At 40.4% G+C, this 27,742-nt stretch overlaps 1 protein-coding gene across 2 annotated transcripts in view; it reads right to left on the bottom strand.

Annotated features, from left to right (window-relative positions):
* The window catches only part of C7H1orf21 (chromosome 7 C1orf21 homolog), a 127,194-nt gene that overhangs the window by 13,445 nt on the left and 86,007 nt on the right, over window positions 1-27,742 (bottom strand). For both annotated transcript variants that reach the window (XM_072867170.1, XM_072867169.1), the window contains exon 4: window positions 2,505-2,581. In XM_072867170.1, coding sequence (XP_072723271.1) covers window positions 2,505-2,581 — 77 coding nt within the window. The remainder of the gene's footprint in view (window positions 1-2,504; window positions 2,582-27,742) is intronic.

Raw genomic sequence — 27,742 nt, 5'->3', positions numbered from 1 at the left:
CAAAAATGATCCGAGAGCTGGAACACCTCTGCTACAAAGACAGGCTGAGAGAGTTGGAGTTGTTTAGCCAGAAGAGAAGAGTCAGAAGAGAAGGCTCCGGGGAGACCTTATTGTGGCCTTTCAGTATATAAAGGGGGCTTACAAGAAACATAGGGAGAGACTTTTTACCAAGGCCTGTAGTGACAGGACAAGGGGCAACAATTTCAAACTAAGAAGGTAGATTTAGAATGGACATAAGGAAGAAATTCTTTATGATGAGGGTGGTGAGACACTGGAACAGGTTGCCCAGAGAAGTTGTGGATGCCCCCTCCCTGGAAGTGTTCAAGCTCAGCTCAGACAGGGCTTTGAGAAACCTGATCTAGTGGAAGATGTCCCTGCCCAAGACAGGAGGGGTGGAACTCTGTGATCTTTAAAGGTCCCTTCCAAGCCAAACCATTCTATGATTCCATGATCTAGCAGGGTAAAATGGTATGAAATACTACTTCATTTTATGCTTCTGGCTGTGCCATGAGTTATGACCATGTCTCAATGTACTTAATGGGGCATATGTGATCACTTTTCTGGTTAAAGATGTCAGCAGACTCAGTTTTGAGGATGAACAGAGGAAGTGCCCAAGAGCTCGGGGCAGGGTGTGGGGATGAAGCCCCATGAAGGTATGGAAGGTATCAGAATTCAGTGTGAAGAGGAAGGACCAACCCCTCGACCTCTGTCAAAGACCCCCATAAATCTACTGCTGGCTCCCTACGTACACTGGTTTTAGAGTCCAAGGCTCTAGATGTAAAAAGCTAAATCCTCCTACAAATGGGAAGAGCCCTCACAGCCTTACTTTTACAGCTGACATTTTAAAACTCCTTCCATTGTATATAAAATTGTAATTTGGTACATAGTCCATGTTTTGTTTTGAAATAACACCTGTTCTACAAGAACAGTCCTACAAGATGTATCTAATGATTTATCTATTAATTTCTGCTCTTTTAGCTAAGTAGCCCTTTCCCACCCAATGCCACCCCCCATTGCAGTCACAATTGTCATGGTTTTCAGATGATAAACCTTAAAAAAACAGTTGCACACGATAACAGGTATTTGCTGACTTGGTGATTAGCAACTCAAACACATGTAGCCACTTTATAAACAAAAATCCAATGGTAAATTGGGTAAACAGCAGAGGCTTGGGCAAACAGCGGAGGTTTTACTCAACAACCTAATGTTACATTCTGTAACTCTGAGACATTTCCTTATTTTTGCAGGACTGCGACAGAAACATTCACCTCTGCCAACATGCCATCTTTAGGCTTTTTGGTGAATAAAGGTCAGTTTTGATTTCTGTGGGGACTTTTAAAATCAGACTTTGATGAAAGAATGGACCCCTGACCCTACACAGTCCCTCTGCCTGGGATGCACCAGAACAGATGACCCATCAAAAGAAACATCCCTTTTTTAGCCCAGGCTGATTAGCCTCCTGTTAGAGCATCTTAAATACACCTCTGACCCTGCTGGGAAGGACCAAGCCACTATAATGAAGTACAGCTTTGCTAAAGGGTGATTTTACCTCCACCTCCCTACTGTGAACTTCTTTGCAATTACATCTGAAGCACTCGATTTTTCCTTTTGAAAGGAGGGTGAATTATACTGTCAGTTGATTAGAAAATTACTGAAGTTTCCAGACTTGAAACCATGTACAACGCATTTGGTATGCGGCAAGTTTAAGTTAATAAGTGCCCTGAAGGCACGGCATAAAGAACAGCATTTCCACTATTGTTCAAAATCAAACAGTAAAGCTTTATCACTTCTTCGTTACGAACCCAATATACAGCTCCATGTAATCTGTTATTTTCAATCCAATTAGTGATTAAAATGTAACGGTGATTTAGATAAGAAACAAGTTACTAATATCAATAACTAGCTCTGTCACAGGAGTTAAATATTTCATGGCATATGTAACGCTGACTGATCTCAGCCAGGGTACAGCATAGAACTGCAAGCGAAGGATGGAGAAACTCTCAGCTACAAAACAACCCTCATTTTAAGAAAAAACTTGACCATTTTAAATGGAATAAACTTACCATTCCTAATCCCAGGCAGCATAGCTGCTAACCTAAGCCAAGAGCTGGCAAATAGTTCCCTGGGAACTTAACCGATAGTATTTAGGAACACTAGGGCATATATAATTTTGTTTATGTGGAAGTTGTATGGAAAGCTGAGAAATAACACAGTATGGTACTCCTATAAGGCACGGCAAGATGCATCTCACACATTTTTAAAGTCCTGCATCTTAGCCATGTGAAGGAGAGGATGCTGCAGGGATGCCACCACAAGCGCTGGCCCGGCTGTGTGACTGGTATCGGGACACAGGTGACCTTACCTATTTTATTTAAATTGAGCATGGTTTTAGGGCTGCTGGAACCACCAATTGGTTTTCACTGGGCAATAATTGTGAATCTCACAGATACTGCTTAATCCTGTGTTTATTTGTATTACTATTTAAAAAAAAAAAATGAACTTACTTTGCTCTGGGTTGATGTACTAATCCTGGGATCTCTTTATTAGATTTAAGTCTTACATTTGAACTGGCACTTTTTTCCTGAAACACACAAAAAAAACACAACAGAGATACCATCAGTATCTATGAAGCACACAAAGCGCAACAGGCATTTGTCATCAGTGTCACACTGCACTGGGTTCAGGCTCTTCTACCTGTACAACCGAATGAGAGAAGCTCATAAAAAACGAAATTAAAGGCAACACAATTGATGTAATGACTCTGATTGGGCAATTTTTAAATGTCACAGGCCCAGTGGCCTGGAGGATTGCCTCCGGATCACCGGGCGAAATCTATCCGGTATGTGTAGCAATCAAACACTGCGCTGGCTAATAACTCTCCAGTGGTCCACGGAAAACAAGGTGTGCAGCTGCAGCTTGGCTCCTCGTAGAGTTGTATTGATAATAACGTCAATTGGTACCTTTAACTGAGCAAGGCAAAGCATTGAAAAGGCAGAGCCCCAGAGTCACCCTAGACCTGTAGGTTTGCTCAGAACAGAGGTGACAAACATTAGCATCACATGGAAAACTGTATGTGGGGAAAGCATACGTCAAATGTGCCACTGAAAAGAGCACCAATGGCAGACTTGACCTGCTCAGCCAGAAAATTGCATGCAAGGGGCCCAAGGTAGCAAACCAGAATATGTTTATAGACAAGAACACAACCATGTCCTCCACAGAGGACCAGAGCTATTAAAAACATATTTTAAAAGGCATGGGGAAGGAAAAGAGTTTAGCTGAGAGCCAGCACTTCAAGGTAACATCTTGTCCTCAAGACAAAAGTTTCTGTAAACCAGAGCTTAGTGCACACACCTATCTATTGTCTGCAAAAACCTGGAGAAGGATATGGCCCCTTCCAGATCTTCCCAGAGCTGCATGTTAGGGAAAGCTGCTGGTGCAGATGGGAGAGAGCTGAGTCAAATCTTACAGCTCACCCGCTCCACAAATCCATCTGAATTTCTTAGGCACATCATGCCCATAACAATTTAAGAAATGTAAACCCAAGAATTAGTGCTTTTGTGGGTAATTTTGGTGGGTTTGTTTTGTCTTATTTAGTCTTTGAACATCTGAATCACACAACATGATTTTTAAGAGGGCTACTAAATCACTGAATTTAAAAAAAAAAAAAGAGGCTGTCTAGCAGTTAATATTTTAATGAATAATTCTACAAGGGCTGTAAACATCAACTGCCTCAGCACATTTAACACTGTTTAATGCATATCTTCTAATCCTCCTAAACAGAAAATGGTGTCTTGCATGAAAATAACAGTGAGAGAGAAACAAGCCTTTCTTCCAAGCCTTAACAAATGTCTCTGTATGTTTGTCACATCCCACCAGCCACTGCCTGCCCATGATCCCATGATGTCAAGTCAAAGCAGCAGAACAGGAGGCGAAACCACTTGCTTTCAAAGCATCTTCTAATTTTAGCAGTGTTAACTGGGGATGACTATGTACACGCATGTTGTGTGTGTGGCGAACGTGCATGTACATAGTCATACAACTCATATGAGTTGATGTATGACTCATACAACTGTCAAGCAAAATAAAAAAGAGAGGGATAGGTCTCATGGAGAAGACACCAAAACCAGAAATCAGCTAAATCCCAACCTCATGCACCTGGTGAGCCTTTATCCTCAAATCTGCTCCACCAGTTTGTTTGCCACAATGCAGAGGCAGAAACCGGGAATGCTGTGCACTGCACATCTGGATGGTCCAGTAGTAGACACGTTCTGCAGCCATAACACCTCCTTGCCCACCTACTGCAACACAAGGTGAATTTTGGGCTATCTTCTGTCTCTGCATACCATCACCCTGGAGGCACAGACCTTTCCCCACCAAAACACTGCTGCAAATCCATTACCTCAATTAAAAGCGAAGGGAAGCTCTGAATTATAGCTCCTGAGTCGGGAGCTGAGATAAATCACGGTGGTGCAAACCCAGCTTTCCACACCTCCACTTGTGGTTTGGCGTCAGTGCAGCTCTATCAGTAGCTGGAATCAGCACAAATCCCTGCCTAAAGAAACTTCTGTCACTTAGGAATAAATAGAAAGACACAAGGAAAATACATGTTGCCTTGTCTTTGTGGGTCCCAGAGCAATATTCGGAATATTAACGGACTCACACAGGAAGATGGAAATAAAATTCCAGTTTACTTTACTTCAAGATCCCAAAATTTACTCTCTCCCTCCTATTGCTTCTGATAATTAACACACGTCAATTACTTATTACCTACAATTCTTCTTTTTAATCAGAGTATGCCACCTTCTCCATCTGTTGCTCAGCAGGAACGAACAGAAAAAGAGGAGTTAAGAGAAACATAAAACCCAACCAGGCCTCGAATTGGCTCGTTGCTTTGTCTATAGCTATTATTTACGGCAGTGATATTTCATTACACTGACTGAAATAGTTGCTTTGATAAAAACAGATATTTGAAAAGAATTCTTCCAAATACAAACAAATAGAATATTTTTTCCCATCACTTTGAAGGCAAACTGATTCATCAGAAATTAACACTTTGGATTCTAATATCGAGATTACAAAGAAACCCAAAATGCTTTAACATAGTCAGGTTGCTCTTCCAGGTTGACTTGACTTTGGTTGAAGGATCACTTCTGTCAGTCTAACCTTATTTTCTCCCTTATTTAACATTAAATAAGTTACCGTGCATCAGCAGAACCATGGCTCATTTTACAGTCCTAATATATTGCAAATAGAAATTAAGATGCAAAAGTTTGTTTTTAATCTACCTCTGCTTATAAGGATTATTTAATGGAGATGCACTAAATGATGTCTCGCACCATAACCTTAAAAGTAAACCCTCCAGGATGCTGTACTCAGATAGCAGCATTAGCTAGTCTATAGTAAAAAGGCAAATAGCAGACATTTTACTCCCCATTATTTTGCAATTAATCATTATCAAGGTAAAGCTGTGATCCAATCAAGGTGATTTCATTTGACAGATTCGTTAATTATTGTTAATTCCTCCATAAAGGATGCACCATATCAGAATTTCAGGGCATTAACAGATGGCGGTAACTCTGCTGCCAGATGCTATTAACACAGGAACAGCCACTACTGCCATTATAATTAAATATCTGTCAACATTTCCCTTGATGCTTCCCCTCTTACGAACCCACTTCTAGAGACATATGAACTTAATTTGAAGTATTTTGCTTTTCTTCATAAGACTGCCACAGATGGCTCAGGTAAGCTGCTAATAGTCCTTCTTCTCAACTCTCTTAACACTGACAGCTTACTAGAGAAAGGCTGATTTTTAAGAGATGCTTCCGTAAGTGCTAACGTATTTTATGAAGAGACTATACATTTCATGTATTTTTAAAATTTATTAAATTGGCCAGGAATAAATCAATTAAAGATGATAGCAGCAATTCTACTACCTAATCTAATGGCTTATTTTCATTAACTTACAGTCACGTTTTGGTCTTTAACTGTTTTTCCTCTAAAGTTATAATAATTAAACAAATATACAACCAAATGGGGAAAACCCCCATAAACCAGTAAAACTTAGTGTAAGTAAGTAAAATGGAATTCTTAGTTTCAAGGCTGGTTTTTGTTTAATTTGGAAAAGGCTGAAGTATCCAACTTGCAACTGTATCTTGGAGCCACCAATATTTGAAGGTGGCACGTTCCTCCAAATTAGTATCATTTTTAAGATTAATTTGTCTCTGTAGATTTGCTACTAAAATATACTGAAATTGATAGAAACATCAAGGGTCTGTCCAGACAGTGATCACATTTTACTCAATATTGGTAGTTTACAGCTAGTCAAATATTTATAAAATAATATTCCTGATTTATATCAAGATGACAGTTTCCTTCAAAGGAGCCCACCCCACCTTTCAAACTGCTTTCTGGAGCCGTGTAATTAATCATTAAAATTGTTTAGGGGAAAAAACTAAGTATTTATTTTCTTTTTATACCATAAACTACTCTTTAAAATAATCATATTTGAAAAGAAGGAAACCAAATGCATCAGTTAAAAATGGCATGAAAGATGAGATGTAAAATTTCAGTATGCCAGCCCAGCAGTTTTAGAAGACACCTAAGAAAGACACTATCATCACAGTCATCAGAAGGACCTTCTACCTTTCCAAAATATGTCTTTCTTAAAAGCAACCTTCTACTGGCAACTGTCATGAGAAGAGCCAATATTGGAACAAACTCCTCTGATCTTTCCAATATACCTCCCAGGTGGCTGTGACTGTGGTTGCAGTTGTGTAGACTCCTGAACACAGAACTGCGACACAAGTCAACAGGTGCTGGCACCGCTCCACTATTGACGCCCGTCTTGCCCCTGGCTCCTAGGAAACGTCGTTTGCCATCCACCATGGGAGCTGTTTTAAGGAGCACTTTGTAACTGAGGCACCTGAGGCAACAACAATGTTCAGCCTGTCCATTTGACCAAGTGCTGCCGTCCTGCCGCCTGGAGCACCTCAGTCTTCAGAATGAAGACTTGAAAACATGGCTGTTATTTGCAGATTTGAATGAAGATTGAGGTCATGTTTCAAAATAAAATCTTAGTCTTAAATGGAATATTTTAATAAATATTATTGCTGCATTAGGCCAAAATTTCCTCAACGAAGTATGGAGGATTTGCCCATGATACCTTACCCCTATAAATATCTCCATCCTTGGAGATGTCTAAAAGCTGTCTGGACTCGGTCCTGGGCAGCCAGCTCTAAGTGGCCCTGCTTGAGCAGGGGGGTTGGACCAGATGACCTCCAGAAATCCCTTCCAACCTCAACCCATGTGTGATTCTGTGATAAAGTATCTTTCTTAATAAATTGGACGCTGGGAAAAAAATTTTGGAGTAGGTTTGTTGAGTTTTATCCCCAAGTAACAGTGTGAGAGACTGAAGCCTGAAGACTTCAGGCCCAAATTGTATCGTGGCCATTCAGGCATGCAAAGGGAAAGCAGAAGCAGACACACTGCCTGGCATTTATTTTGGAAAAAAAACCAAACAGATTCTGCAAACCCAGCCAACATCATGCAGTGAGTCTGCACTGATGCCAGGAGTATAACCCAGGTTTGGCAGAGGAAAATCCTGTGCTTTCATCAGAGGTTCATGGTTTTCTCAAATTTGTTCCAGAGGGCAGGCCTCATCCTGAAATCAGCTGCTTAACGGAGCTCCTCCTTCCCAGCTATTACTGGGAAATTTTGCTGTGGTGATTCCAGCTCCTGAAATGCAATACGGAAGAGCAGGATTTGGAAAGCACAAAAAAAAAGTTAAAAATTACTTGAAACAGGATAAAAACAGGTAAAAAAAGAAAAAGGTACAAATCCTGAGCAGCTTTCTACAGCCCACCAGAAAGGCACACATATGCTGCAATCTGAGAAATCAGATAATGCTGCTTTTAGTGTTTATTTACCAGTCATACATACATGCATGCATACACCTATGCATATTGCTCAGCAAGACCTGGCTTAAAGTCAACAAAAGCCTTTCAACTGACTGCAAGGTGGCTTTCAGCCAGGCCTTCAAAACACGGACAAGAAATGCTTGTTGCACCTGTACAAAATAAATACAGCCTACATGGAGATCCTTCACCAGACTTGTATAATCCACTAAAGAAGCCAACACAGAAATTCAGGGCAAGTGTGAGTGAGAAGAATGAAATGATGCTACAGATGAGTATGGATTCAAGGAGCTGGGTGAATCATGGATACCAAGAAAAAAAGAAAAGAAAAAAAAGAGAGACTAGCTGAGAACACACTACAAACTCTGAGAGTGGTTTAAACTGAGCCTAATTTAACCCTCCAAGGCAGGAAGCAAACAACCTCCTCGTAGAGTGTGGCACTGGCTGGAGGCAGGGCAACAAGCTTGCTCTGTCTCCAGGTTTGGCTCCATTTCAGTTCTTGCCCCGCTGCCTCTCTGATATTGAGCTCCCTCTCCAAGGAGATCTAATCTGAGGTTACTTACTTTCTGTTCAGGTTGTCACCTGGCCTGCTTTTTTTTCTTAGATCAGCTCTTTGCATATTTGGCTGAAATTGGTGTAGTAACTAATTTGTAGTTGCTTTGTTAAAATGCCTTTGAGATGTTAAAAACGAGGGGGGGGGATTATTAGAAGAACATCTAACATGCCCATTACACTCAACTCAAGCTGCAGGATCTCAAAAAATCTGAAAAATTCAACAGAAGTGTAAAGTTGGAAAAAAAAGAAGAAAAAAAAGCATGGAAGAGGAAGGAAAAAGCTCCCTCTGGAGAGAGTTGCAGGACTTCTCCTGCAGCATCTAACTATATTTCACCCTCAGCCAAAGTTACTGGTCTTTGAGCTTTGATGGAGAATGTCATTAAAGAGCAGGGAAAAAAACGAAGAGCAATTCCCACCACTAAAGGGTTTTCAAAGGGCATTAATATTTACTAAATATAGTAGCTATAACTTGTTAAACATCCCCATCAGCTTTTCAACTCCTTCTCCCTCCCAGTCAATATTAAAAAGTCTGGACTAATCGGTTACGTAATTCCAATTAATTCTGTCGAGTAACCAAATACCAGGAAAGCTGTAGACAAACTGAAAATTAGATATGGGAGCAGCTGGCATGAAGACGGGAAATTAAGGCAGGTAAACAGATGAAATTACAAATAAGGAACCTAAATGATAAATAAGTATGACCAATAAATCCTCCAGGGAAACTCTTACTTGCATCTTGCCATCACGTTCCCCTTCACAGCTCTGCAGTTGTATCACCCCACACGTTGGAATCCTCTCCTTTCTATACAGCTTGTGACACCAAGGTCCAGAAAAATAAAAATGTCTATTTCTATCTCAAAGTTCTTTTCTGCAGATAGATTGCTAAACTTCAAGGTGTCCCCTACAGAAAATGAGGAGTGTGATCACTTGAAAAACACCTCTATTCTGAAATGTGAGGTTCACATCGCCCTAAGCATCAGGGTTTTCTGGTTCCTTCAGCCTCCGTGGTACTCCGAAAGATCAGCCAGGATAAGAAAATTAACATCACAGACATAAATAAAGTCAAAACACCTGTATCCATAGCACTGCATGAAGTTTCATTTCAAATGGGAAATTATCTTGCTCCTTTGGAAGAGTCTTACTTATCCATGTAATAAAACTCTGCATTTCATAGAGAATGGGAACACGCGCAGAAAGCAGAGGAAGGGACACGTCTGCAAGACTTCCAGCAGGGAGCAATATGCAAAATGAAGTTGAGGAACATCCCCTCTACAAACAACTTTGCAAGAGGCTGAAAACTGTCCTTCACAGTTATATACACCAGAAATTAAGGTGACATGGGATTGCTTGAGGGCATGAAGAATACTTGCTTAATTGAAAGATATCCAGAAATACTGCAAATAAAATACTATGGGCAGAAAGGAAACCTGCTCTCCAACTCTCATTAATATACCAGATCTTTAATGGCTTTGGTACATCAGAGTGGCTGAAAGTTTTATCTAGCAAATAAAAAATAGATGGATAAAAGTTAAAAACTGCATTACTGATAACTTAAAAGACTAGACTGACTCTTGAGGAAACTTCAGAGGTTTTAGGGCACTTCACAACAAAAAGCACAACTAACCTTTCTCTTTCGCAGGTATGTTGCTCTTCTGGATTGTACAGCCACCCTGGATAACAAAACCGGGCTCAAAAATTAACTTTCTGCTTATTAAGCCTGTGTTGTCAATTATGCTCTCTCGGTCAACAAGCTTTCACAGAAATACAGTTATTTATAGTAAATGTATATATTAGTCATGCCCTCAGGTTTTTCATGCATGTCTCCTGAAGGCAGTTTTCCACCAAGTGTAATAACATTGAAACAACAGTATTGCGTGAAGTCTGTAAAACATTTATAGCCAGGAATAAATGGTGTAGACAGTCTGAAGAGTAACTTGGTGCATTACGCAGCCCGTTTGCAGCACAGCATGTATTGATTAGTTTTTGCTTCAAGAAGGCACTTTGCTGGAATGGCAAGCAGGTTATTGCTACTACAATTTTTGCAGAGCTTTTTATGGGGATGGTTTTGAAGAGCTTTATGCCCTTCAAACGAGAGAACATATCTAGAGAATGAGATGTGCCCCGTTTTGTGGCTTTTTAAATAGCTGGGCCTAAAATTTCAGCAGCTGTAGTGATTTCTAAAGCTGGATTTCTAAAGGCAAAACTGAACTTTTTCAGACTGTGTTTGGAACATGCTCTACACCCACCCTTTGTAAAATCAGTTCTGTGAGAGACGCCTCCACATCAGGCACACACAAGCGAAGCCTCCTGAGATCTTCCTGCACTGCAAAACCAACCAAGACTGATGACTCCCCATGCATGCATACGCTACCTCACTGCCTTAATACTAAGTTTTGGGTTGCATTTTAGGCTGGGCTCATTGAAAAGATGGTGACCACCAAACAGCCACTTTGAGGAGGTGTTAAAAATAACACTTGGTTCCCTTCATCTGCATAACAACAGCATGTTGATGGTATCTCCTCTTGTAGAGTCTGCAGTTATACTGGTTGCTGGCTTTTATCAGCAAATTGCAAGTTTGAGTAGACTATGTTTATTACACATTTCTTATTACATCCAAGCAGTTCCATAAAGTGCACTGAGATCCTCCTAGATGTTAGGATAATGAGAGTGCCCCATTAACCCAGTCTTAACGGGGAATTTGCAGGATACACGTAAGAATTTTTCCCTCTTGTTCAAACCTGAGATTTACAAAGGCTGGAACAATAAGGGAAAGCAGTGAAAGAAAAAGTCCTTTTGGGTTTGTTGTTTACAATTAAGAGAAGAGGAAGAAGGGAACTAATTAGAAGATACGGTGCAAATGAAAAGACACCATTAAGCCAAATGAAAACAGAATAAAATGGTAGCAAGAAATTTTGATCGAGGTAACCCTGAGAAGTTCCCACAGGCTGACATCATGGAAACATCTCCGAATATGTAGGACACCATACACTGCACATGGCACACTCATGCAGATGGACACTGCTGGCTAACTGCATTTCCCACTTGCAGAGCTGTGCAGCTGACAAAGGGAAAAAAGCATATTAATGCCTGTTCCAAAATGGCAAGAGTACCCTACAATAAGCTCTCATTCTCCCAGCACTGTCCAAGGCTTAAATTCTTAAACTTTTTGTAGATTTTAATTATGTAAATGCCATTGCTGGAACATATTTTTAATGCCTGTATTTTGCTCCTCTCAACATCTGTTTTATTTGCATTAATTCTCAAATTTGCACAAGGCATAAGATTTAAGACCCAAGAGAAAGAAGTTATAGTTCTTGCTACATAGCAAATTTCAGCAAGCATGGGTAAAATGTACATTTTAAAGGACATAATAGTTTGAATATAATTAAATATGACATATGTATTATGACACACATGAGAAGTATTATGGCTGCAGGAGGAGCCTTAAGTCTGATTTATGTATTTTGTACCATCTTTTCATTGTTTTGGTTAGCCGTTACTTTTGAATAGTAGAAAGAATGGTTATTATTTCACAAAGAATATAGTAGCCTGCTCACTTACTGAGTTTCCAATCCTCAGATGTATAAGCATGGATTTTGTCTGGATTCTCCAAACAAATTTATCTGAGAGTAATACTGAGAATAGATGTCACATACATCAGAATGAAAGACAATCATAAATGGTTTAAAAATTTTATAAGCTGTTTAAATCAGTAATGGAGGCTGGGTTTTTAAGTGTTTATCTCCTCTAAGTTTCCTTGGAAAAAGAGCAGATAAATAAGCATGTCTCCTCAATGCTAGCAAAAAGAGGCACCAATAAGTAAAAAAATTCCATCAAGGATGTATAAAAATAGCTTTGATGCTCAAGATGCTGCAGATTAGAGGAAGATATCCAAGCCAATATTGGGTGAAGAAATAGCTTAAAATCCAATTACAGGGCTGGAAATACTTGTGTCCAACATTTAAGATGTCCAGTATTTAAGAGTCCCAAAATGACTGTATGCCTGTTATGGCCTTTACTGTCCACTCTGACTTGACTGTGTCCATCACATCACTTTCTGCATCACCTCTTCCCAAAACCACCCCGCATAGGTGGAAGAGGACATGGAAAAGACTCAAAATGAGCTCTGCCCTCCTTTTCCAGAAAGCAGCAAATCTTTTCTCCAGGAAAGTGTCAGTGCTAGCCAAGAGCAGCTGCTCTGCATCAGTCCCAGCAGCGGCATGGCCGTGAGACAGGCCAGAGTTGGGATATGGTGTCTACTCCCTTGGGAGGGACCGGTCATGGAAAAGGAGGTCTCATACGCTGTGCAAGATCAGGCTGGTCAAGGATGGATCCTTCACTCGCCCACAAAATCTCAATGGCTCCTTGATAAGAATGTGAAATAGCATTGTGAAACTCTACAAGATTAGGCTCCCGAAAGCTTCACATAGCATCAATCACCACGAAAGGAAGATATTTCAAAATATTACCTAATTGCATTACCTGAGGGCATGTATCCAAACCACTTCAACAGATCTCTGTCTAACCTGTTCTCCAAACTCCCATCCTGCAGGTTCTCTCAACAGCCTGTCTTTCATTTTGCCACTTCCCTAAAAGTTCAAACATTTATCCTACTATCCAGCTTAAATCCTTGCCTGATGTCTTCTTGCATCTCTCAGTGCCCACAGAGAAAAACCGATTGTCATGCCTTTTAAAGCAATATTTTATATATCGGGTGACTTGCGTTTCCTTCTGTATTTTTAGGCTAAACAAATCAATTCCTTCCATCTTACATTACAGCTTACGTTTGCTAAACCTCCTATTCTTGTCACTCCCCTCTGGGCTCTTTCCCATCTGCCTACATCTTTCCTACAGAGCACATTTCCAATTTCAATCACAGTATTTAAAGCCTTGCTGAAGTCAGGATGTATCACATGTATTTAAGAGCAAGAGAAGCTCCTGTTTTTAATGTGGTATCTCAAACCAGTGAGGTTAACCTACTGTATTCACAGATGGCATTTCTCTGCCTGCAGCAGCCCTATCTGAGACTCATAAGCAAATGGACAGAAGCTGCACGTGGCTCTACCAACTATTTTTACTGTTGAGGTTTCCCTAAAAAAGAAAAATACACTTATTTCGAAGAGCAAGTCAGATCATGTATTTGGGGATGAGAGCCTAACTCCTTCAAAAACAGAGGCAGCTCCAGTTCAAATCTCCCCTTTTGGGAGGGACTTCTGTGAGCCCTCTCTGAATGTACTCATTTTGTTACTGTAACATGGTTTGCCACTGAAATATCGTTAAGTTTTATTACCACATATACAGGGGACATCTGTACGCTGTGCATTCATACTTCAAAAAACCAAGGTAAATAAATGCTGAAGGAGAAATAAGCTGAGCACAACTTCTCTAATGGGTACATAAAATTTGTGGTACTTTACTCAAGATCTCTCTCAAGCCAAGAAGCTGGTCGGGATGATCTGTCTTCCTGTCTCAACCCTTAGATTATTTAACAAAACAATTATTCAGTGCTAGAAGAATTATCAGAAAGTAAAATATCCGCATGTTCCATGACTCACAGTCCAACAGGTCTTCCTAAAATTAACAAAAATCACATGCAACAAGCAAAACAGGCTTCTTAAATAATTTCAATTTTACTATTTCTAATCAAAATCAGCTTTCAAGTCTACAAGTTGATTTCCAGATGCCAAGTTTTAACACACACTCTGTTTTCTTTTCAAGTCAGGTGAGTGCAAAGATAAGTACCTCTAAAATTTAATAGGGTTGTCCCATCACAGGAATGTTCAGAAAATGATGGACCGGCATGTTACTACCAAGAGGTGCAGCACTGCCAAACACAAAAGCTTTCTGCCTGAGTCAGAAGTATACTCCGATGCATGTTCATAGGCATGGTACTTACAATGAGGAGAAAACTAGGCTGTAGTATGGAAATACTGCCTCATTTTTCACTGCAGTGTTGTAGTATTAGCATTCAATTACTTCCCTATACTTAATTAGCTCCTTGTTGAATCTTAATGTGATAATGAGAACTTTAATTCAAACCATATACCACATCAATGATCCTAACAGCAAAAATAGATTTTATTAAAGTCACTAAAGCCCCATAATCCCTCTGCCTTTTTATAACACTATGAGCCATATAAAAGCACAGCAGCTGCAACAGGCCAAGAATCTTCCCTGATTGCTACTAAGAACATTAACAAATAAAATCTATTTTGTAATCAAAATCAGTAAGCTGTGATTAATATTTCTCACTTGTTCATCTCTGGAAAAATGAAGAGCAGCAGAGACCTGGTGATCAGGGCTCTCTGCAGATCCTATACCTATGTTCAGTCAAAGACCATGTTAGGTCATTTGTTCTGTCAAAACTTTCAACTTTTGAAAACCCATAGCAGAGACCCATGATATGTATTCCTTCCTTGGCCCTTCTCTGGCCCACATTTTGTAAGCTGTTAAAAACAGACTAGAGACCTAGAAAGACCTAGAACATCAAGACCTAGCAAGGAGCACACTTGACCTTAACGCAGGCTTATCAACTCTATCAGGAACACCAACAAATAGATTGTATAACTTTTACAAAGACAACTGGAAACACCGTACTTGGCGCTTAGCAGCCAAATCTGACAATGCTTACCCAAAGCTTCTCAACCTGAAGGATTGCAAAAGCAGTTTTGAAACAAACTGAGGCATGAATTGTGTGTCAGGATCACTTTTTCCCCTACCAGTGAAATGCAAAACTGCTCTCATTCCCTGACTCTTCATAAAAAGCACAGCCTCCTGCATCACTGAGGCTATGGGACATGATGGAGCATGTCCCTAAAGAATCACGTGCTTAAATTAATTTTTAACAGTTTTCTGATGTAAACTTCAACCTAGGCACACTTTGCTCCTGGATCTGCAAAGCACTTAAGGGCCCGTTTCATCTCACAGAGGTGCCTAAATCCCCCTCAGGTCAATGGTGCATATGCCCATAATGCTGCTCTCCTGAATCATGGTCTGCATGACTCTTCCAGCAGAAGACTACATGTGCTGAAGACTAATTTTGCAGCTATTAAACATCACAACAACAACGAATGACTTTATGCTGGAAGGACTCTTTGTGATACTGCTATGTATGTTTAAAACAGCTGGGTAAGGCATGCAGGGAAGGAAAGCCAAAGGGGAAGACAGGCAAACAACCAGCCACAGGAACAGCATGGAGGCCAGCTCAAGAAGCCTGTGCCACATATAGGCAGAATTGATAAAATAACCTTCACGGGAGAAAAGAAGGGTAAACAGCAGATGGGGGACCACAGGATGGGGGCACATTTTAGGATGTTTAAACCTTACTTAAACCAACAGCAATCAACTGAGTGTAATGAGCAGAAGGAAATACGCTTTCAGCCAAGACTCCTCTACTCCTTTCTTCCAAATGAAATATGGGCAGTTACACATTGCCCTAAACTTGCAGCTATAAATAAGCAGGTAGTAACACTGCACCGTCCTATTAATGTTCTGGGGCCATTAAAGCCTTTCTGTTACTATGTATAGGGCTTGCTCCTTTGCCTCGGAGAACGCAACGGCCTCTCCATGCACTGCTTACAGACTTGCCTCAAACCTGTGAGCTCCTGTGCCCGTGCTCTCTCTTCTCCAGCCCATCTACCTACTTTCCTGCTGCTCAGACAGCGCCAAGTGAGGCATCTGTGATTACACCAACCTTGGATTGAGCCGGTGCACAGCTATTTCCCCTGTCCACTAACTTCTGAAAGGGCACGTTAAGCAACTTGTTAACCATCCAGTGGGTGCAGAGAAAGCTCATGTTATCAAGGCTTATCTGGGAAGACAAACACGTAGATGATTAGGTGGTCTCCTCCTAATCCTCAAATTCAGAGCTTAGTTTAAGCCCCAAATTCCTGGAGCTTAAAATCACTTTCAATTAATATTAGCCACATTGTTGCGAGCTTGCTGGGAGGGTGGCTTTTGGTCTTTGAGGTCCCCCAAGGGACCCAGGGAAGCTGCACAGCCACCTCCATGGACTTTCAGCACATGCTCTCCTGGACCGATCAGAAACTCTGGCCAGCGTTAAAAATGCAATACATGTTCAGAAAATATTTTTTTAATACTGAAAGGTATTTATTTACCTCTTGGTAGGTCCCTCTCTCATTAAGAGTGCAGTCTCACAGTCAATTTATGGCCATTTGACTGAGGTATGTCACTAAAAGGGACTTCTGGTACACTCCTGCCAGGAATAGGACTCGTCTGGCCCTGTAAGGAGTCCTACTAACTCACTGATCTGCCTGAAAATAAAACTTTAAGTCTTTTTCGCAGGGTTCATTCACACCAACTGATACAAAGGGCTGCGCAGCCCGCCAAGTGCCAAAGCCAATGCAGCAGGGAGGAAACTTTCCCTCTCTCTTGGTTTCCACCTCAAAGCTCACCTCTTTGGAAAGGTGTGCACCATTACTTATTCTCTGTTCCCACTCTTACCTTGTCAGCCTTTATTTATTTATGGATGGATGCTACTGTGAGCAGGAACAAAGATGTCTCTATTGTAGTCGATTCATGGCTTTGCATTCACATTATAGCCTTCTCCTTCCCTTCTCTCCTACCCATGAGGTACCCTTGCAAAGACTTTAAACTATGCAACTTGTGTCTTTGCATGATTATAAACTGTGCCCATTGGCATGGCTGCAAAGAAGGTTCCAGAGGAGAAACCACAGATAGCAGGAGTAAGTCCCACCTCCCAAATGTTCAATAAATTGGACTTCCCAAATGAATTATGAAAACAAATTTCCCAGCGTAATTAACTTGCTGAAAGACAAAAGGATCTTTCAGATGTTTTGTTTAAAATTATTTAATATCTAAGTATTGATTAAAACATTTTAGAATGACTATTTATCACAAAACCCAGAATACAGTGAATAATTTCAAGACAAGAAAAATAATATAATAAAAAGTAACATGATTTAATTCTACATTCTGTACTCTGCCTCTTGTTATATTTGGTCTAAGCTATCAGCCTATGTAAAAGCCAGCCAAGAATTCTTCAAGCCCTGCCAGAGCTAGAAATACTGGCCAGAAATATTTGTCATATCACAGCTCAGTTTCCAAAAAGTAAGATGCTGGACTTCTACAGCCAGGAAAATACAAGGTGCAAAGGACAATAAAAAATTGACTTATTTAATATTGTTGGAATGCATCAGATCAAATGAATCCAAGTGCTCTTAATGCTGTAGGACTGCAGCATGACAAATACACTTCATTTAGAGACTCCATCCCCGTGAGTCAAATCAGTCTGGAAGATTCAGCCATGCAACTGCTGGATGTTATTCAATTACCATGAGGCAATGATTTCCAGTCCTCAGCAACCGAGGCAGCCTTCTCCTTTAGAGAGCCAGACAGTTTTACCTTGGATTAAATTTATCGATTTTTCCACTGTGTATAAATAACAGCGTCATCAGGCAACTTCGGATGAGTTCACCGACCACAATATTAATGGATTTTGCTAATTTTTTCAAAGCAATCATAAAATACAGAACAATGGTATCTTATAATTAGGTGTAACTGCAGAGGCAGCTTCTGCAATACATATATTGCCGAGAAAAATGTATTGATGCAGACATGCCCTTAAAAAGTTTGGGCTTTATATTTACTTACTGTAGGCTACAATATCTTCAGCCACAGCCAGTCCTATTCATTTCACCGAGCCTACCTGTTGCAGTAAGCCCTGTTCCCAGGAGAAGGGTACCAGGAGGAATGAGTATCTCTCAAAGAAACTGTACCTCTTTGATGTTTTATTCAGGACTCAGACCATCACTAATTCTAGTCAAGGTAAGATCCCATGTACAAACCTAATAAATTAGGAAAAAAAAAAAAATCAGGAACAAACCCTAATTCTTCATCTTGGATCAGTCACAGGTGTGCAGATGCCCAGTCTCAAAGCCAAAATAGCTGCTCTAAGATAATCTTTTTCACTCACTTTACTTTCAAGCAGCAGCAACGCTAACCCATCCAAATAACATATTTACCTATTTACAGTGAAAACATGCCCTGAAAACTGTCTCTGATTGGAATCAGAAGGGTTCTTCAGATGAGATCAAGTATAAATATTTTTGAGGTACTGATTCCAAAAGAAATGTAAAGCAGGATTTTTATATTATTTTAAAGAAGATCAGATCCTTTTTCAAGCTCATTTTGACATCACATAATTATAAAGTTCATTACTTGCACATCTGTACTAATTGATGAGACTGACTGAATCTGAGCTTTGACTAATACCGAAGCATTGTATAATGAAGGCATTGAATGTTCTTCATTCTGCAGCAATAAAACTTGCTTCCAAAATTCACCCTTTGGCTTTCAATAATGCTTCACAATCTAAGCTTATATTTTAAAGCAAATATCCATTCTGTAGTATTAGTATTTTTAGGAAAAACCTTTACATGGGAAAAATGTTGTAAACTAACAGTACTTGAAAATTCCTTTTTTTTTAAAGAAAACAACTCATATTTATGTAAATACCATATTTCAGTTATATTGGTTGCAGTGAACATGTGATACGCCTTGACTTTCATAAGGCTTTTGTCACCATCTCTCTTGGCATTTTCATAAACAAGTTAGGAAAACCAAGTCTGTTTTTCTAGACCTACAAGACGAAAGCACTCTAGGATAAGTGCAAGGCTGGTCGGGAGGCCACACAGAAGGTAGTTTACAATGGCACATTGTTAAAATGGAGGAATGTATCAAGTAGGATTTTGTTGTTATCTGTCCTGGAGCTGGATTTTCATTAGGAACTAGGATGATGAATAATAATTAATTGGAGACGACAACTGCTTTCCAAAACCACAGAGAGCATCAAGCCAGGAAAGAATGTCCTTTCCAGGATTCAGTTATCCTGACAACTTGGAGAGATATACTGAAAAAGAGAGGAGATTATTCAAACAGGGCCCAAGTGCTAGCTATTACATTTAGGCAGGAATAATCAACTGGATATAGACAAAATGGAAACATCAGTCTACCTATTAATTCTGCTGAAAAGGATCTAGAAGCATGCTGGACACAAGCCATCAATATCATGCTCTTATAAAAAGGACAAGCATCATACTGATGTATGTAAAAGGTGTATCGGAATGCAGAAAGTGTGTCCTGCTTCAGCTACATGCATTGAGAAGGTCTCTGAGAACCACAAGAACGACTGGAGCACCATAAGACATGACCATCAAGAAAACATTGCATGATCTAGAGTTGCTCAGCCTAAAAGACAACAGAAGTGAGACTCAATAAACTTCAAAAACATAAAGCTGCTGTAAAGTAAACCGTTCTCCATACCTACAGTGACCCCAACAACCATAATGACACAAACATCAACCATAAACGTGGAAGTTTGAATGGCAATGCTGTTAACTATTTCACTGCCCAACATTTTGATGGTGGTATTCAACTGAAGTCCTTGCTTTGCAATCCACTTATGCCTTCCCTTTCCTAACAGCTATCGATCCTATTCCTAGTCCACTCCTATGACTTAGTTCTTGACAACTTCTTTATTCACACGAGGCAATGAGCTTGAAGCAAGAGCAGAATAATTATTTGGTGTCTCCCACCCCAGTGTTAAGTTCCTCTAAACTCAGTTAATCACGAAGAACCTCTGGCAGCTCACAATTTGCCAGCAAGATACACCAAAGTAACAAGCGATTTCACATTCTGCTTTTGAAGACAAGCTATTAAATCCACATACTGTACTACTTTAATCAAGAATAGTTAATTAAACAGTTCCCTTGATACGAATTTCAAATTTTTATCATTCTGCACCAGCCATACATCACTTACAGGACTCGGACTGCAGCCATGATGCACGTTTGTAATCTGTCTTTCCAAATTAATCTGTCACCATTTGTAAACTCAAAGCGGATCCAATACATTCTGTCTTGCTGGTAACTGGGCCAAGTTTGGGGACACTGAGGACTGGAGGGTGAGTGATGCTGGAGCATCACTTCACAAAAGGGTTTCAGCAGAAAGCTGAATTACAAATCCCTTTGCGGTTCATCACCCAACATGACACAAAAGACTTGTTCTTATTTTAGTGCTTTGTGTTTGCATCGCTTTTATTTCCTGAAGTGAACTCAGCTTTATGCTCTGTGCCACTGTCATAAAATCAATTCAATAACTTACATTCGCATAGTAATCATCAGCATACATAATGCAGGAGTCATAAGTACAGGCCATAAAACTAGGAAGATCTGTAGTGTCAGATTATTAAAAACATTAACATATGATAAGAATCTAAGTCTAAATTTATTACAGGCAAAAATCCCCAACAATTTTCTATTGCAATACTTGCGCTCAAGGACAGGCTAATGCAACACTTTTCTAGAAAAAAAATTTCAAACATAGCAGTCATAGGAACTAGATTTTAATCTCGTCTGTTTTAAAGCACTCACAGAAGTACGATAAAAAAAATGACATCGCTATTTGGCTATGTGACTTAATCGTAAGAGAAGAGCTTTATGAAGTAAAAAAGCAAACAAAATGAACACTTGGCCAAGTTTTCCAAACCGATGCAGGGATGCTTAACTGGGAACGCTCTGATAAAATTTACCCCCAGGAAAATAAGGAGCACAGAAGACAGAGAAGATGGAGAGAAGACACGTCATCTCATCTAGCCTTTTGTGATTGCACACCATCAAGTCAAACCAAGCCTTCCATATACCCATTTGACCGTTTTTATGTAGGTTCACCTTTCAGAAGTGATGTGAACTGGCTATTTTCACATTCACACAATTTTATTGAAACAAGCTCCGCTTCCTTCTATCCTCTAAGGAAATGCAGCCATGGCATTAAAAATATTCAGATTTAGTAAGCGCACACCTCAAAGCGCAGGCTACAGGCTCAGAGGTGAGAGCCCCGCACAACAAACCATGGGGGTGGTTTAACATGGGACAACTGGATCCTCATCTCCATCAAGACTCCACAGAGCTGCCCTGGAAAAGCTCCTAGATATGGGGACAAAAGGAGAAGCACATAAGGGCACTTCATTAGGTCACTTATTTTTTAAATGAAGATAGGAAAATAATCCATGGTGTGTTTTATTTACGCAAGAAATCAAGTACAGCCAGAAGAACAGCTTCCAAAACACAACTAAACCCACAAGCAATATGCAAGTCCACTCGATGAGCCTTTGAATTAGCTGGTAGTGCTTGGGCCTTTTATGTGTTTTTCCCATTTAGCAGTTAGATTTGTTTAGGTAAACTCAAATATGGTTATTTATATAGTAAGATAGAATGGTGTGTTTAGGGATTTTAAGAAGAGGAAAATTCTTTCATGCTAATCGTAAAATGAAAGCATGCCAAACTTTAACTAAAAGAAACATGTTCTAACACCGAGAAACTTTTATAATTAATCCTTGCCTTAGATCATCTCAGAAAGAATTATGAGTCTAATTAACATCAGTTGAGAAATTGCTCATGTTTCTGAAATCACTGAAACTAGACACTGGGTAACAGACAATCTGAATCCTTTCTATCCCATGACCAATTTATGGCTAAGCCCTGACTCACCATATTAAGTCCGAAAATATTTCTCAGCATTAGCAATAGCTCATTGCAGGCACAGACGAAACAACAAACACCGTCATGGGGGAAAAAAATCCCCTCCAAACTCCACATCTTTAAACAACAAGGATGAAGACAATGCACTGCTAAAATATTTTTTGGGGGGGGGCTTTTAAAAAAGAGCACCGGGGCTATTCTGAGAGGAGTTACATGGTGTGCAGGCTGTGGCTAGCAAAGGCTTGGCCAGTGGCCAGCCCCGACTGGGTTCGCTGCAAGGCTGAGCAATGCCTTTAGCATGGTAAAAGATTTCTGTTTGCCTTTTTTTTAAAAAAAAAAAAAGAGGATGCAGAAAACTCAATACACAACCCTCTAAGAACAAGCTGTACTTTGGAAAGACGTGCCACCGTCTCCTCGCATCTGCTGTCACCACTTCCACAGCACTGCTGAAGTCCTGTTTCATTGCTGAATGCTTTCCCTAGGAAGGAAATTACTGTAAACATTGCTTCAGAGACAGCGTTCCCATACGGATGTTAATCTTTGGAAAAGCTGGACAGGATGGAGTGACTTAGAGAGCCGGGAGAGCTCCAGAAGCAACAAATCCCACAAATATACAAGCTGCTAAACTTGTGCATCCAGCCAAGCCCTTATAAAAAATAAAGCACATTTAGACCTTGACTCACTCTTAGAGACTATGAAGCAACCTGAAGCCAGTTATTTCAGAACCCCACCAGTCACCTGAAAGGGCTGAGGATTTTCTATGTTTAGCTCAGGTATGCTTGCTAAGGCAATGTGCTCTCCAAGTCTAAAAAGAGAGGGCGATCTGGGAAGCCCACAGCATTTCACCAGCAGAAGTACAACATTGCCAGCATGTCTCCAACCCTGAAATCATCCCATGGTTTCCACCATGCCTCACAGTCAAACTGTTCCTCCTCCTCTCTCTCACAGCAGCTTAATTTCTCCAAATGGCTAAAGGAAAGAAGAAAACCAAGGGAAGAGGGCAGCTTGACAGCATGCTCCCTGCCACTCCAATCCAAATCATCCCCTCACATGGTGAAGTTTGACATCAAAATATTGGGGGAAAAGGATGGCACTACATCATGTTCTGCTGCATACCATGCTATTACCCTCTCCAGCATTTGCCTTTCATTTTATAGCTTGGGATTTGGAAACTTACCCCCAGGTTGCTCCTCTGGAACTACATGGATTTTGGAGTAAAAGTGCTGATTTGGATGAAATTTTTTGAAAGAATTGGTAATATATGAGCTCCTTTTTGCTGCTTTTGCAGGCAGAGCAGCCGCTTCTGATTCCCAACTACTGCCTTCAGGTGCTGCTGTAATACAAACTACATTTAAATATATATATATATACACACACACAAATATAATATTATTACCTTATTAAAAAGCATTGGTTTTGTGTTCCCATGCATAGACTATCTGGCAGCTTGTTTATTTTATTTAAAGCCACCTGTCTTTGATGCTATCCCATGGAAAGATTACATATTAGATAAAGCAGCAAGCACAAGTACACAGCCAGCGCGGCTCATGCAGATCAAGTGTGGGAGATGAAAGCAGAGCTGTGTTTGAACTCAAATAGTTTTTCTTGCAGGAGCAAGGAGCAAACAATTTAAAGCCAAAAAAAAAGGTTTTCTTCCCAGTGAGAACAAATATGAGACTGTTTGGTAAGCTGCATATTAGCTTAGTTCAGTATTACTTTGCTATCTGTGTAAACTAGTGCTTCACATTAAAAATATTCACGTATTCAGGAGATTTATTTTATAACGTCCCTACATGTAATTCCAAATTGCATCGTCCTCCGTATGCACAAGAGCCTGAATTATCTGCCCAGCATTTTCGTAATATCAAAGTGCTTGCTTTTACAAGCATAAATGTATTTTCATAGTTTTTTTTTTCTTCTCTGACTTTGTTTTTCTTTTTACTTAAAAAAAACCCCTGAACCCTTGAAGGTTATAATCTTATATTGATTCCCCTTCTCCCAGTCCAATTTTCTGCTCCTCTTTCCACCAGTTGAAATGCAGAAATCCCTTCCAACACACGCACTTGAGTCTCTCAGCTGTCTGCAGAGCAGCTGGTCTCAGCTATCCGCAAAAGCGAAGGGGAACAAATGAAGCCAAAAAGCAAAATTGTAGTGGAAAAAAAAAAAAGAAAAAATGAAGCTGAGCCCCTTCCAACCCAGGTTTAAGCACACATAGTACAGATGGAGAGATACACTCATCGTTTTATCCTTAGAGGTGGCTGAAGCATTCACAGTTCAACGGGAGGCAGATATCCGATATAGGGAATTTCACATCGACTAGTCAGAGCTGGAGGCAATGCCAAAAGCATCAGCAGTGCCCCACAGCTTGCCAGAGAGGGAGTTTACTGCCGCAGAGCTGATGCAAACCCTGAATGTTCACACAGTCCCAACTCTAGCCTCCAACCTTCTAGTTAAAACAGGAGCGTAAGCTGCCACCTTCAACTTTTTAAGATTAAAAATTGTTTCTGCTGACTCTATTTGGCAAGTGCCTAACCAATGCTCCAGGCATCTTATATAAATAAATAAATTAATAATTGAAAATGCTTCTCATTTAGGAAAAAAAAAAAAATCCTCCTATTTCACTTAATATCCAAAAAAAATCCTGAAAACATTACATTTATATCCCTCCCCTTACCCTTCACAAGTATATCATGCTAGTTTGCGGGTTTTTTGGGTTTTTTGGTTGGTTGGTTTGCCTTTTTTTTTTTTTTTTTTTTTTGGGTGGGGGGGGCTGGGGAGGGGAATAGGGCACCAGCAATGTCTCAAGAACATCAGGAACTTCATTGATCTCCCCTATCCGTGTGTGTAGTTACACAACCCCACTTTCATCCACCACCAGGAATAAATCCCCTCCTCTTGGTTCACTCACCTCCTGCCCGTACATCACCCCGCGGCTTCACGCTGCCCTGGAGACCTCTGCAGTGGCCACCCCAGCACCAGCAAACCCCCTTGGCAAGGTGGACCAGCATAGGCTGAGGAACGTTGTTACCCTCCCAATGGTCCCAAAATGTGCGACAGCAGGAAATCAAATGGGGGAGTGCCTTCTGAGTTCATGCCAGGTCTGGGGGAGACCTGGATTTGCCAAGCCTGTCACCCTAAGCATGCAGTAATTAAGGCTAAAGAGATCAACGAGCCCATTTATACAGCTAATGAGCTTCCCCAACAGCTGCCTCCAGTTAGCTTTCACTTTCTCCAGAGAAGACATCATTAAATCAGGATGTCTTCTGCCCGCATGTGGCCTTCACTGTAGCACTGTCCCAGCAAGCCTAAGCTGGTAAAATGCCTGGGTGGCCCAGCCCCTGCAGAGACCCCTCGTTTCCCTGAAAGAATTAAAAAAAAAAAAATAAAAATTCCACTTAAAAATGTCCACTACAGTTTCAAATAATTTTGTACAAAATACCATCATTTTCTCCATGTCAGATTTTAAATATTTACCAACTTTGTTCACATATTGCAATGAAGCACAACCAAAATATCAAGCAAGCAAACAAACCAACTGCTGCAGCGGTGAAAAACATTCCTGCTCAATAACAATGTGAGCATACAATTGCCTAACAGGTAGAAAACCTAACAAAAGCAGTGACTATTGAAACAGGAAAATAACATTTCATGCTCATTCAGTACAACAGATATTGCCTTTTTGAAGATTAGTTAAGTAACTAGTGCTCTCCTGCTACAACTTTTATTCCTGCAAGCACTCCTTGCTCTTGGATCTTCTATTGTACATTGCTTCTAAAAGTATTTTTTATATTTCTTACTAAATAACCAAGAAAAGCGCGGGGAAAAAAACCACACTAAAAATAATTTAGGTGATGAAGAAAGTCTCGTATGGATTGCATAGTGGAAAAAAACTGCCTTGTTTACATAAAAAAGGGGACAAAATGCAAATGTTTCAAAACAATAATGGTGCAAAATGGATTGGGAACTCCTTTACAATACCGTAACAGAGGAGCAACGGGGCTTTTAACAGAAAAGCACCAAATTCAAAACTGCAAACGCTCATTTGAAAAAATATGTTAGAAAACTCTGTTTTTCAAATGACAAATCTAGATTATGCAACATGCTGCTGTCACATGCTGTTCATGGCACAAGTGCAGACCCGCCTCATGAAATCTCTGTACCAGTACGGCCAGTAAGATCACTCAGAGGTACAGAGCGAAGACTGAGACACAGGACCTGACTCATCTCCTACAGGACAACACTGTGTCTGACCTTGGCAATCGCTGTGGGATTAAACTGGGAGAGATCATATAAAATCTCCCGACCCCTCACAAAACACTTGGAAAGAAATGCTATGAATAAGCTCCCACCTACATCAGAAAGGCCCCATCAAAACTGTTTTTAGAGCTGATGAGTGCCCTCAGCTCCCGCTATATGGATTTAACACTGAGTAAAATGTTGGCTGGTGGTAAGCTACCTTTGCTGAAGAAACCTGGGTGTCTTCCTACACGTCAGTAATGATGTGTGTGTCTCATCAAGGTAGCCCACGGGGTGCCCCACTGCTTACTGGAAGGATGCCTCTCCTCAATTAGGGCAAACTGAGAAGTTCAGGGCTGCAGAGAGCCCTCTGAATCTCTTCTCACCTCTCCTTGTAGCATTTCTGCTCCTTTTCCCCTTTTCTGCCCACCTTTCACCTTTTGCCCTTCCTTCTTTACCTCTCCAACCTCTTTCTAGGATTGTCATTTAACTCCCGCTTGCTTTCAGCAAGATTCCTCTTTGGGGCTTTGGACCGCACTCACCCTAGCTGGCCACAGCTGGCCACAGAAGATGCCACCTCTCTTGCCTGTCACTCAAGAAGATGCATTAAATTCCACCAGAGAGAGACATCCAACACAGATGTTGAGGTCTACTTTGCACTAGAGAGCTGTCAAGTGTCATCTGTCTCGCTGCATTTGAGATCAAACTAGCTGTCACCAACCTCAGAAGACAGCATAAGCAATCTCCTCCCTAAAAACATGAACAAATCCCATTCTTTCATAACGGTCAGTCCTCACCTTTAAATTTGATCTCTGAATCTATACAAAGCCATTGCAATTCAGTGTAAGCAAGCTGAGCTTCCAGCTACTAGAAACAACTTTAAAGATGCATTTCTTTATAAACAGGCCAGGGGATCAAAGCGTGGGTGTTGGTCAAAGAAACACCAACAACAAAGGTAAAAGGTAAACAAAGGTAAAAGGAGGAAAAGGGAGAGAAGGAAGCGTCTGTCACAGGACCCCATCCACTGCAGAGCATTAAATCCCGAGAACTGGGTGCTGGAGATCTTTTACGTACCGCAGACAATAATTCATTTGACTGACTTCGAGTTCACCTGTTTTAACTTGTTTTTAAAGACATTAGTTAGGGAAGTTCACAAAAGAAAACACTTTTTCCACTGAAAAAAACAGCCATAGTATAAAGGAGTTACAGCAAAAATGCACTGACTCTAAGAAGGATTTGCCTGAAACTAACACTGAATGTCCCACCCCTCAAAGGGCACCACCTCAGGTTCAATAAATCAAAATTAATAAATTCAGTACTGGTTTTGAGTCTAAAATGGCACCTCCCATCTCTCAGCACCATGAAACTTTCTTTTCCAGGTGCAATATTGTATTCAAAGTAAAACTGAGAGATCATTAAGGCTGCATGGTTAAATATCTAATGAAATAGGTATCTATGGATAAATTTGCTTGTTATCTCCATCTACTTAAATAGTCTGAAATAAGCATCTCACCA

This window comes from Ciconia boyciana, chromosome 7 (assembly GCF_034638445.1).
Source record: "Ciconia boyciana chromosome 7, ASM3463844v1, whole genome shotgun sequence".
Classification (NCBI taxonomy): domain Eukaryota; kingdom Metazoa; phylum Chordata; class Aves; order Ciconiiformes; family Ciconiidae; genus Ciconia; species Ciconia boyciana.
The sequence above is the reverse complement of the archived record's forward strand: the minus strand, read 5'-3'. Positions and strand labels throughout refer to the sequence as shown.